The sequence below is a fragment of the Gekko japonicus genome, unplaced genomic scaffold, assembly GCF_001447785.1.
Source record: "Gekko japonicus isolate JY-2015 unplaced genomic scaffold, Gekko_japonicus_V1.1 scaffold123, whole genome shotgun sequence".
Taxonomy (NCBI): domain Eukaryota; kingdom Metazoa; phylum Chordata; class Lepidosauria; order Squamata; family Gekkonidae; genus Gekko; species Gekko japonicus.
In genome coordinates this window covers 843,568-856,689 of record NW_015169176.1, presented here as the reverse complement: position 1 = coordinate 856,689, position 13,122 = coordinate 843,568, and the positions used below count along the sequence as shown (strand labels likewise).

Sequence of the window (13,122 nt, the reverse complement as noted above, 5' to 3'; positions counted from 1 at the left end):
CACTGTGTGGTGAGCGCAGCCACAAAATGGCTGCCGCAGGAGCTGGAGACAGCCACAAAATGGCTGCCACGGCTTACTTTCAGCTGTATGTTGGTTTTAAATTGTTTGTAAGCCGCCCTGAGACGCTTTGGCGAGGTAGAAATTTAATAAATTAATAAATTAATAAATATTGTACGGGGAAGATACTTGTGCTGTGGTTGGTAGCTGCTGCCAAAGCAAGTTTTGAAAAGAATCTGCACAGCCAATCCAAATTTCCAACGGCCAATCAGCAGCCTTGTGGGGAAAAAGCCCCCCCCCCCGGGTCCCGTCCACTTTCTAAAAACATTTGGTGGCCACCAGGAAAAGTGTCAGTGGGCCCAATAACACCCACGGGCACCACACTGGGGACCCCCTGGGGGGCAGTGTTTTCTCAAAGCTGAGTTAGTGTGAGCTAGCTCACAGTTTTTTTGCCTCCGGCTCACAGATTTTTGTCTTCGCTCAGGAAGGATGGCTCCAGAGCAAACTAATTTATGCAGCAGCCAAATTGCTCACTCATAACTTTAATGCCAGCAGCTCACAAAGTCGAATCTTTGCTGACAGGATTCCACAGCTTGGAGGGAGCATTGGTGGCAGGCCCGTAGCCAGGATTTTTTTTAGGTGGGGGGGCGTTTAAATTTCTTAAGGGGCAGCGGCTAATCAATGTAATCTGGGGGAGAAGGCCGTGACGCCCTGGGCTGGATGGGAAGTCAGGAGGCCTTGCCAGCAAGTCGGGGGGCCTAACCCCCAGAGGCCCCACTGTAGCTACGGGCCTGATTGGTGGGGGGACCAATGGGATAAATAAGTGAAATGCAACATCATTCAAAAGAAAAAAGAGTAGATGGACAGGACAGGAAAGCGGCATAGGAAAAATGAACATTCTCGCAACAAAAAAAGCATACTTCACTTAAAAAAAAAGAAGAAACTCCATGGTGTTTGTAATACACTCCGCTCCGAAGCTGATGGATTCCAGCACAGGGATCTGTTTTGTTATTGTTAATAACGCTCTAGGACTACCCCACAGATTATTCCTTATTAATAAAAGTCTCGCATTGATTTGATTGGCCCCACCAAGCATGAAATGCCACCTGACAGCTGGTGTCTTGTCTCAAATACTTTTCCCCCCTTGCGGAACTTGGCTTAGGTTCTTTTTTGAGTGTGCGTTTTCCCTTGGAAACCCCCTCACCTGTTCCTTCAGCCATCCCCTCTCATCCCAGAGACAGACGTTATTCTCCCAGAGCATCTGACAGTAAAACGGTGAGTACCGAGAGGCGCTTCCTGAGGCGCTCGTTTCCCTTGACTTCCTCCAGAAGGAAAGAGCAAGCGGAACGAATTCCTGAAACCCATCACAAATGCAGGCCAGGGGTTTTCTCTATTTAGCAATTCTCATAAAGGAGAGAACAAAACGAGAGTCCCCCCCCCATGACACCTTGAAACAGGGTTGCCAACCTCCAGGTGGGGCACGGAGGTCTCCTGGAATTATAACTCATCTGCAGACGACAGAGGTCAGTTCGCCTGGAGCAAATGGCTGTTTTGGTGGGGGGACTCAACGGCAGGAGGACCACTGAGGGGCCCCCTCCCCAGGCTCCACCCCCAAAACTCCAGGAATTCTCCAACCTTAAAGATCCACAACATTTCCCAGGGTCTAAGCTTTGGTGAGGAGCTGCGGTGGCTCAAGTGGTTAAGACGCTGAACTGCAGGCTGTGGAAGGCCGGTAGTTCAGCAGTTCGAGACCCGAGTGTGCCGCATGACGGAGTGAGCTCCCGTCTCTAGTTCCAGCTCCTGCCAACCTAGCAGTTCGAAAGCAAGAGATTGCAAGTAGATAAATAGGTACCACTTTGGTGGGAAGGTAACAGCGTTCCGTGCGCCTTGGTGTTTAGTCATGCCGGCCACATGACCACTGAAATGTTTTCGGACAGCGCTGGCTCTTCGGCTTTGAAACGGAGATGAGTACCGCAACCCTAGAGTCGGATTCGACTGGCTTTCGAGCAAGGGGAACCTTTACCTTTACCTTTAAGCTTTGGTGAGTTGAAGCTTACTTCATCAAAGAAGGTATCAGACAAAGTGAACTTCCAATGCTCCCTCTAAGCTGTGGAGACTTGTGAGCAAAAATTCTGCTTTGTGAGCTACTGTAATTAAAGTTGTGAGTGAGCGATTTGGCTACTGCATAGACTAGTTTGCTCTGGAGCCATCCTTCCTGAGCTAAGACAAAAAGGTGTGAACCAGAGGCTAAAGAACTGTGAGCTAGCTCACACTCACTCAGCGTAGAGGGAACACTGGCTTTGACGGACAAAAGCTTAGTCCCCTGAAGTTTTTGTTGGTCTTGAAGGTGCTACTGGATTTAAGTTCCTATATGTAAGGGTCCATGTCCCGCCCCACCGGTGGGAAGCATTCAACCACCCTGCACTGCCCAAGTGGTTTTATCAATTCATAAACAGCTCATGTGAGCTAGGACTGCACAACTTTCACGTCAGGATGCTTTGATGACCATGGTGGTGATGTATGGAACTCACATCCACCTCCGTCTCATCCCCTTCCCTTGTATGGTTCCCTTTCAATAGAATTCCCAGTTTGACTTCCCTTCAAATACCAGAGGGAGTGAAATGTGACTCATGAAACTAAATGTTGTGAGTCTTCCAAGGTGCCACCGGACTTTTCTTCTATTCAACAGTAGTGTGTGCCAACCTCAAAACTTCTCCATGTCCCAGTGTCGCTTTGGAATGAAACTGTGAATCATCCTAATGTGGGCCCAGCAATGGACTGGAATCAGGAGCTACTAGTCTGGTGTAGGGGTTAGGAGCGCGGACTCTAATCTGGGAGAACCAAGTTTGATTCCCCACTCCTCCACATGCAGCTGCTGGTGTGGCCTTGGGGCAGTCATAAGTTCTTTCAGAGCTGTTCTCTCATGAGCAGTTCTTGAAAGAGCTCTCTCAGCCCCACGTACCTCACAGGGTGTCTGTTGTGGAGAGGGGAAGGGAAAGGAAACTGTAAGCCACTCTGAGACTCCAAGTGAAGGGTGGGGTATAAAGCCATTCTTCTTCTTCTCCTTTTTCTTCTCCTCCTCCTCCTCACGAAAAACACAAAGGCTGCTGAAGTGCATCTTTATAATGGGGGTGAGTCTGGCTATATAGACTGCTCCACTCTCCCCCACCTTCAAGGTAGCTACGTTCTGTGCCTTGGCATGCTTCATCAGGCAGGAGAATACGGTCTTGTTTTTAACAAATTTTATTCTGGCATATGTATATTTTTGTTTAGAGTATCCGTGACACACAACTAAAGTGTATATGTTTTGTTGATGACCTTGGCTTCTGATCTTAGTTCGTAATAGACTACTGAAGACCGCTCCATGCTGTCACTGTGAGCCACAGGATGGAGAAAACTGCACAAGAGTGGCCCAGCCGCATGAGCATGACGGGCAGTCGCAACAGAGACACATTGCCAAGCAACCGACCCACTGAGCAGCAGCCGCCCAATGGCAACCAACACCTGCTTGAGACAAAGTGGGCCTAAGACCCCAAACAACACACACACAAACATACACACGCCAGAAGGGGCCCGACCTTCCTCGTATAGACCATTGTCTGCATTTGCGATTGGCGCCATCCAAGCTGGCTATATGGCCCGACGCACTCCATAGCAACCCCCCCAGGACAGACCTTTCCAACTTGCCTCTCCTGCTGCAAGCAAACAAATGAGTTTTGCTTCCTAGAATTAAAAAGAAAGGAAGAAATGCTATAGATTAGATGTGTGTTTACATACCCATACAGTTCTCCAGGGAACTGTCGGTGCCTATTCGGACATCATCGATGGCAATCTCTCCTGAATGTCCTTCGCCTATAATTCCCTCAAACACAATCTAGGAGCAAACAAGAACAGCGAGTGTTAAAAGATTTTGGTCCCCAAACAAGCCCTTGCATCCTTCAAAGAAAGGCAAAGATAGCGAGAGGTTTCATCATTATTCAGGGATCTCTCTCAAAGCGGCAACGGAAACCGTATCGCAAAAGAAACACTTGAACTCTTCCGCACAAAACTCGCCAATGCAAAACTCCCCCACCTGTTCCTCATAGGGCTGCCAGGTCCCCCAGGGGGGCAGGGGTTTGCCCACTCAAAGGGCCCCTGACCTACTGGCCTGGATCCGGCCAGCGAGGGAACCCTGCCCCTAAAGTGCCCAGATTGGGCTGATGCGCCCCGCATGGTAATGTCACCCAGAGGTGACATCATTGTGCTGGGCACGTCACTGGGGGGACGCTCTAGCATTCGGCCTGAACACTCTATGGTATCATAGAGTTTTCAAGCCGGATGCTAGAGCGGCCACCGGCCACATTCCTAGCATGATGATGTCACTTCCGGGTGATGTCATCATGGTGAATGTCCTGGACCGGGACCTACTCCCCCCCCCACTGCAACCGGTAAGCGACCTGGCAACCCTACTTCCTCAGCAGCCTAGCACTGCTTTTGTGTCCACCTCCCCTCGCCCCTTGGAAGCTACTTATGAGGAAGGAAAGACAAAACGACGTAGTGACCTTTGTTCAGCACTCCCAGGTGGGCACAGAAGTGGTAGAAAAATCACGATTGGCGGTCTGTATGCAACTGCGGCTTGCTTGTTCCCCCCCCCCCCCCAGAGATATGGAGGAAAAGGCATACGGCACGACAAATTTTGCATCGATCTTCCAATGTATCACCAGACACGGAATGCAACGTGTCGCTCCACATCCCACACATTGGCTTGGTCCTGAAGAGCCAGCAATATGCACCACAAACCTTCCACGCGGATTTAGGAAGGATAAAGGGAGAAAATAAACCTTTGCTGTTGGTTGCAGTGTTAACCTTCGCGGGACATTCTGGTTCTCCTACCCAGGTCACATGGGGATATCACAAGGCCACGGGGGCTTTCCATTGAGTTTTGGGCAGCTGACAAGGCTCCCCCGTTAAATAAACAATAGCAGCCGCTAGCTCCCTTTGGGACACTTGGGACTGGTCCCCCCTTCCACAGCTGCTGTTGTCCTGAGAGACACGACAATATGCCAAGGTCTTGACTCAGGACTTTCGTGGATGGACCTGGGCAATTCAGGAAGAACTCCAAGGGCAGTAGGGCTACCAATTCTGGGTTGGGAGGTACCTGGAGCCTTTGAGGGTGGAGCCTAGGGTGGGCGGGGTTTGTGGAAGGGGGAGGACTGCAATGGCGGAGAGGACGGACTTCAATGGCGTATGATGCCATACAGTCCACCTTCTAAAGAGGCATCTTCTCCAGGTGAACTGATCTCTGTCCCCTGGAGGTCAGTTGTAATACCAGGAGATCTCCAGCCACCACCTGGAGGCTGGGAACCCTCGAGGGAAGACAGATTAAGAACATCTCTCCTGGGCCCCAGGCCATCCCTAACTATTTTCAATGACTACTGAGAAAGCAGTGTTGTTCGTACTCTATTCAAGACGCATCCGGATTCTCGCTGAAGGGAATGCAAATGCCTCACAAAGAAGGAAAAAACAAAATGAAACAGGTTCATGCTCCAGCTAAATTAGGCAACTCACTGCCCTGCGTGCAAATATCCTTGTCAGCTTTAATTTGCATGCTCTCTTTGAAACCCAATATTGGAGGGTTTTGCAGGATTTTCCAAGAAGCATTAATACGGAGACCAGAAACAGAAGCGGGAGGGGAACATGAGCAGACAGCCACGCAAGGCACAACCCACCCCACAATGTGCAGGCACTTCCTGCATGTCATCTAAACTCATCTCCCAATTACAGACTGACACTGGATCAACAATAATTCATTCCTCTTTCCCGAGGATAGTTCTTAGAGAGATCTCTGAGCAATAAGGACCTTTAACTGTATTCTCAGCACCTTAACAATTTCTAGGATCCTTTGTGGGGAGGGAAGGAGGGAGGGAGGGAGGGAGGGGAGGAACGAATGGATATAAGTTTTGCAGCGTGGGTAGTGCTAGATGCAATCTGAACACCAGGAGCGCTTTTCTTTCTCAATAAAAGAGGAGAGATCCTTGGGAACTCAATTTCTGGGACTGCAATATAACTCTGTAGATGTGTATGATTCCTCCTTCCTAGTTATTGATCTATATTGGACTTTCTGAGCACTGAATCCACTTTGGGAGCAAATTGTTTTGCCTGCCCACTCCCCAGTTAAGGAAGTCCTTCTTCTTTCTTTCTTTTTTTACCTCTCCTACAAATACAATTAGAAAGAGAGAGAGAGAGAGAGAGAGAGAGAGAGAGAGAAAGAAAGAAAGAAAGAAAGAAAGAAAGAAAGAAAGAAAGAAAGAAAGAAAGAAAGAAAGAAAGAAAGAAAGAAAGAAAGAAAGAAAGAAGTTATTGGACTTATATCCCACCCTTCACAACCCGAAGGCGTCTCAGAGCGGCTTACAATCCCTTTTCCTTCCCCTCCCCACAACAGACACCCTGTGAGGTAGGTGGGGCTGAGAGAGCTCTTTCAAGAACTGCTCCTAAGAGAACAGCTCTGAAAGAACTTGTGACTGACCCAAGGTCACACCAGCAGCTGCATGTGGAGGAGTGGGGAATCAAACCTGGTTCTCCCAGATTAGAGTCTGTGCTCCTAAACACTACACGAAAGAAAGAAAGAGAGAGAGGGAGGGAGGGAGTGAGACTGAGAGATGAACTCTTGTTCCCTGCCTGTCTAGTTGTGAGAAGGGTTTGGTGTTTGTCCCTTATGGGGCTTGCATCTTCTCGTCAGACTACCCGATACTTGTCTGAGAAAATGGGAAGGGGGAAAAAAAATATTTGCAAAAGAAGAGGCTTTAGGAATACAAAAAGGCAACAGGAGGAACAAAGACCCACATCTATGCATAAAGTAGGCAAATTCTGAACAACAAAACACAGTGTCATTTAGTTTCTATAGCAACATGGGAAACACAATGAAGCAGAAGGAGGAAAAAAGCCCTGCTCTACAATGTTCAGCAATGATGAATGGAACAGGGTGTGTTGACTGGCATCCACGGCAGTCTTCAAGCGGCTCCTCCTCGTGACAAGATTACCTGATACTCCATGTCGTAGCTCCGCAGCAGGATCCGGCCCTCTCTCCACTCATCCCCATGGTCTTCCCTGATGACCCACAACGGCTTGTTCTCCTGAATCGCTTCCCGCCACACCCGGAGCGTCGTCCCCATCCCGCCGGAAAGCTGGTAGCGGAACACCATGCACAAAGTGCTCCGGGGCGAGAAGACCACCGGGCTGACCAGGCGGGCGTGCTGCCCTTCCCTTCTCACACTGCTCTGCAGCCTCAGGTAGTGCCTGCCATCTGCGGGAGGAGAAGGTTAGTCCAGAGTCAGTATCTGCAATGAGTGGAGCAGCGTCCTATTCTTGGTTCAAGCCGACCAGAAGTTCAGGTATAACAGGGAGCCCGACAGCCATTCCCATCCATAGCAACAATGCAGGAGTGCAGGTAACTCAGAACCCGTTTGGTGGATAAGGAGGCGCTGCTCTCTTTGATCAAATTCTAGGAGCAACACTTGGAATTCACTGCCACAGGAAGTGGTGGCGGCTACAAGCATGGACGGCTTTAAAAGGGAATTGGATAAGCCTATGGAGCAGAGGTCCATCAGTGGCTATTAGCCACAAGGTATAGATAGGGACTCTGGGGCAAGTGATGCTCTGTCATCTTGGTGCTTGGGGGGGTCAACAGTGTGAGGGTTTCTAATGTCCTGGCACCACTGGTGGACCTCCTGATGGCACTGGTATTTCTGGCCACTGTGTGATACAGAGTGTTGGACCGGATGGGCCTTTGGCCTGATCCAACATTGGCATCTCTTATGTTCTTATGTTCAATCTACTATCTGAGGGACAATTCTGAATGGTATTCCAACGAAAGCACAGAGGGCATACAAGGCAAGCTGGGAGGGCATTTGTAGGAGAGCCAGTCTGGTGTAGTGGTTAGGAGCGCGGACCCTAATCCGGGAGAACCGGTTTTGATTCCCCACTCCTCCACATGCAGCTGCTGGTGTGACCTTGGGTCAGTCAGAAGTTATTTCAGAGCTGTTCTCTCACGGGCAGTTCTCAAAAGAGCTCTCTCAGCCCCACTTACCTCACAGGCAGTGTTCCCTCTAAGCTGAGTTAGTGTGAGCTAGCTCACAGTTCTTTAGCCTCCAGCTCACACATTTTCGTCTTGGCTCAGGAAGGATGGCTCCAGAGCAAACTAATTTATGCAGCAGCCAAATCGCTTGCTCACAACTTTAATGTCAGGAGCTTACAAAGTAGAATTCTTGCTCACAAGACTCCACGGCTGCGAGGGAGCATTGCTCATAGGGTGTCTGTCGTGGGGAGGGGAAGGGAAAGGAGATTTTAAGTCACTCTGAGACTCCTTTGGGTAGTGAAGGGCGGGGTATAAACCCAATCTCTTCTTCTTCTAGGGAAGGACCAGTCGGCAGGAAAGAATGCTTTAACCTGATCTCTCCCCCTCCCTAAGCTAGGCTGTGAGATGTGTTGCAGGAGAAAATTAATGGGCAGAGCAAGAGTTAAACACTCTCCTGGCTAGTGATGTCCTGCAAATGCCTGCTTCCTGTAAGCGATCCAGGAACGTGTTTAAACATGCATTTCACAAGGTAACTTATATTATAGTTATACTCTGACACTCATTCCCCCCCCCCGAAAGTTTCCTGTCCTCAGCCGGTTGTGGAGGCACATCAGAGTAACCTCCACACCAACCAAGGGGCAGCCTGTATCAAATGTGTCTTGGCAGGATCGGCTTGGTGCTCTTCTAGGTTTTAAGCTCTAAAAATTACCTCCACAAAAAAAGAGACGGGGTCGACAAATTTTCCATGTTCATCCATGGCAACAATCACCTGTTCTCAAGAACTCGTGCAACCCCAAAGGCTCTGTCTTATCCTGCTCCTTAATTTTCATCTGGCTTTTTTTAAAGAAATGAGGCGGAGATGTCTGAGTTACAACGAGTTGTGTATAAGTGGGGATTTTAGCAGAGGAAGCCAGTCAAGTTGCGGACAGGAAAAAACCCAACCCTGCCGTTGCTGAAATTCCTTCTCCTGAACATCTGTGAAATACATGGGAATGTGGTCTTCTCTGGCATCTGGACGGCCTACCCGTCCATCTCTGCTAGCAGCTGCCTCCAGCTCCTTTACCCAAATGCTGAACGCCAACAAGAAGCCTGGTGAATTTCATCCTGCAAATTGGTATTACCGGCTTCGGGCCTTCTTGCCTATCAACAGGCTGACCTTCCGGCCAGAGGCCATGTCCTACGGGGAGTAGGCTTGCCAAGTCCCCCCGAGGGATGGGGAAACCCCCGCCCCAGAGGCCCGTTCCCCGCCGGCGGCGGATCGGGCCCAGGGGGAACCCCACCCCCAAAGCACGCGACATGCACGTCACCTGGAAGTGACGCAGGTATGCCGGGGGTGGGGCCACAGTCATCCGAGGGAAAACTCTATGGTTTTCCCTCAGATGGTCGTGGCCCTGCCCCCAGTGTGCCCGGCGTGGTCGCGTCACTTCCAGGTTGCGGCACGCACACTTCCAGGGAGGGGGGTTGCGGCACGCACACTCCCGAAGCAGCGCTGGAGTCCCCCGCTCCAGCGCCGCTTCTGACTTGGCAACCCTAACGGGGAGGGTTACCAGCTCGGGTTTGGGAAATACCTGGAGATTTTGGGGGCGGAGCCTGAAGAGGGACTTCAAGCAGGGTACAATGCCCAAGAGCCCACCCTCCAAAGCAGCTGTTTTCTCCCGGGGAACTGATTTTGAATGTCTAGAGACCAACTCTCATAGTGGGAGACTCTACCTCCAAGGCTGTCTAGCTTTTCACCTGAATAGAGAATCCCTCACAGTAGAGTAGGATTGCCCACTTTTTAAAAACAGTTCCAGGTCGGTAGCCATGCAGTAGCAGAGCTGGCTTTAAGTGTCACAGCAGCACCTTAAAGAACAGTAAGATTTTGAGGGAATAAAAAGTGATTCACACATGGAATTCACTGCCACAGGAGGTGGTGGCAGCTACAAGCATGGACAGCTTCAGGAGGGAATTGGATAAACATATGGAGCAGAGGTCCATCAGGGGCTATTAGCCACAAGGTATAGATAGGGACTCTCGGTTTGGGACAGGTGATGCTCTGTCTTCTTGGTGCTTGGGGGGGGGGGCAACAGTGGGAGATCGTCTAGTGTCCTGGCTCACTGCTAGATCTCCTGATGGCACCTGGTGTTTTTGGCCACTGTGTGACATGGAGTGATGGACTGGATGGGCCCTTGGCCTGATCCAACAGTGGCTTCTCTTATGTTCTTATGTTCTCTTATGCCTATACCATGGAAATCTTGGGCTCTTCTGCATGGTCATTTTTGTCATTCCTTTGTCCCTATTGCTTTGGGTCCCCCCCCCCCTTCTCCACATGTGTTTTGCTCCCTCTGGGACTACTAGAGAGAGGAAAACACATTGGGGGACGACAACCCTAAAGCAATAGGGACAAAGGAGTGACAAAACTTTGTTGGTCATTAAGGTGCTACTGGACTTGAATCTTGCGCTTTTTAAACAGCATTGCTTCTGCCCATCTAACAGGGGCACAGGAAGCAGAAATTCAGCTTGTGAAGCTTTCCCCATTGCACGCTGGGGAGAAAACATCTGCTAAATTTCTATTTATACTGCTGATGCTAAACACATGGGAAGACAATGGGCTGGAGAGATCTTACCTACCAAAGAGCTAGCTGAAAGGGGGAGAAAAATGTAAAGTTGGATCCAACCAGTTTTCCCGCCGGTGAAAAAAGGGGTATCCCTCAAGAAGAAGAGATTGGATTTATACCCCGCCCTTCACTCGGAGTCTCAGAGCGGCTTACAAACTCCTTCCCCTTCCCCTCCCCACAACAGACACCCTGTGAGGTCAGTGGGGCTGAGAGAGCTCTTTTGAGAACTTATGACTGACCCAAGGTCACACCAGCAGCTGCATGTGGAGGAGTGGGGTTTCCCCAGATTGGAGTCCGTGCACTTAACCACTACACCAAACCACCAGAAAGGACATGCTGGGGATCACGGGATGAGCACAGACGATAACCAGGTGGGGAAAGAAAAGACTGCTCCCATTTGCACAGAACGAGCCAAGCAACTAACATATGTCTGTGCTGTGCCACGCAAAAGCCGGTATTGGGATGCTACAGCTGGGAAGATAAATACCCACAGTGTGTAAAGAGAGAGACAGAGAGGGCGTTTCATCGACAGAGACAGCTCAGTAAGAAGGATGTCTATTTTACCAGCAGCTATAAGTATGGAAGTCTGCTGATTAAGACCCTGAAAAGCTCAAGGCGAAAGATTGACATAATTAGGACAAGTGAAAGTGCAGTAATCGTCGGTGGGGAGGGGGGAATTGACTCTGTAATCATGACGTGGGGGGTGGGGGCTCGTGTTCATTCTGTCTCAGACTTGCCCGGTTTACAAGTCAGAAGCCGATTCGGGCTCCTCCGCCCAGGCTCACGGCTTGCCAACATTACAACTTCTCTCCGGGCTGGGGGGAAGCAAGCTGATTGGAGGGGGGGTGTCTTCTCCTCCCCCCCCAGCCCACTTCTGCTCATCACTAGCAGCGAATACTTTGCAATCAGAACCTAGCTGACAATTTAGTTGATGATACGGGAGGCGGAATGGGGCTTATCATCATCAGCATCTCCTCGGTTCCTCTTTTCTCCTCCTCCCTCCTCCGTTAACAGGGATGATTGGCCCTCCGGCACAAACAGTGGGGTGAAGTTTGTTGCTGTCAGTGATCTAAGCAAAGGCGACCCAAATGCACGAAGCAGGTGTTTGGGAGATATATATATATATATATATGAGACAATAACAGAACACCACTAGTGGTCACATACAGCTTTCAGGTCAAAACGGTTCAACACAGGCATCATCAGTGACTTACAACCGCTCCTGGATAATGACAGTTCTCTTTCACAAGTACTTGAGGGGGGGGCAAACCTTTTCTTGCACACAGAGAGCCCCCCAATCTCAAGCGACTCCTCACTCACAATAATGCAACGTCTAATTTGAACATGGACACTGAAACCAGAGCTTGCATTAAACCCAGATGCCAACTTTGCTGCCAGATACACCCAGACAACATAATCACTGGTCCTAACAACATCAACTACACCGTCTTTTCAGTAGTGGCTCCGCACTGGTGGAATGAGCTCCCGGATGACATCAGGGCCCTGCGGGACCTCTTACAATTCTGCAGGGCCTGCAAGACGGAGCCCTTCCACCAGGCCTTCGAGTAGGGAGCCGCCCTAATAAATAAATCAAGACACTGCCCCCAAAATAACATCATTATTTACATGCGAATATTAGACTTTAGATGCTGCCACTACCGTCATCGGCTACAAAGTGCACTAGCACTTTACCCTGTTTTATTTATTTATTTATTGTTTCTATTTGTATCCCGCCTTGCCGGACACGCTGACTCAAGGCAGCTAACAGGATTAAAATATCATAGAACAATACAAAGTTAAAAGAGTTAAAAATACAATACAAAATTAAACAACATCAGTTTACAGATAAAGAGATAAGCTAATGATGGCGGTATTCCAAATCAACCCAGTGCTAAAGACAGCATCCAACAGGGTCAGATGATGGCGGTATTCCAAATCAGCCCAATGGTAGAAACAGCATCCAACAGGGTCCCAGGCCAGAAAATGTTCTAGGGCACATTCGTCAGTGGCGGCTCCTCATCGAAAGCCTGGTGGAAGAGCTCCGTTTTACAGGCCCTGCGGAACTGTAAAAGGTCCCGCAGGGCCCTGATGTCCTCCGGGAGCTCATTCCACCAGTGTGGGGCCACCACTGAGAAAGCCCTGCTCTGGTAATAGTCAGCCTGGCTTCTTTCAGACCAGGAAGGGTCAGGCGATGTTGTGACCCTGCCCTCAGTGCTCTCTGGGGCACGTATGGGGAAAGGCGGTCCCTCAAGTAGGCAGGGCCCTGACCATAAGACTGTATTATTGTATTGTACTACTGTGGTTTTGTTTTAAAATGTTCTGTACGTGGCCCTGAGCCTGCTGAGGCAGGGAGGGCAGGACACAAGTCAAATAAATAAATAAATCTCAGGCTTAGTCACATGCTCATCTTCTAACACTGTATATGCCATTAAATGCCAACAATGCCCTTCGGTTCTCTACAAGACTGAGAAACCT

General features: G+C 49.7%; 1 protein-coding gene across 2 annotated transcripts in view; it reads right to left on the bottom strand.

Annotated features, from left to right (window-relative positions):
* Positions 1-13,122, bottom strand: part of NRP2 (neuropilin 2) — a 292,663-nt gene that overhangs the window by 64,165 nt on the left and 215,376 nt on the right. For both annotated transcript variants that reach the window (XM_015416007.1, XM_015416008.1), the window contains exons 13-14: positions 7,017-7,279; positions 3,775-3,871 (exon numbers count right to left, since the gene is read on the bottom strand). In XM_015416007.1, coding sequence (XP_015271493.1) covers positions 3,775-3,871; positions 7,017-7,279 — 360 coding nt within the window. The remainder of the gene's footprint in view (positions 1-3,774; positions 3,872-7,016; positions 7,280-13,122) is intronic.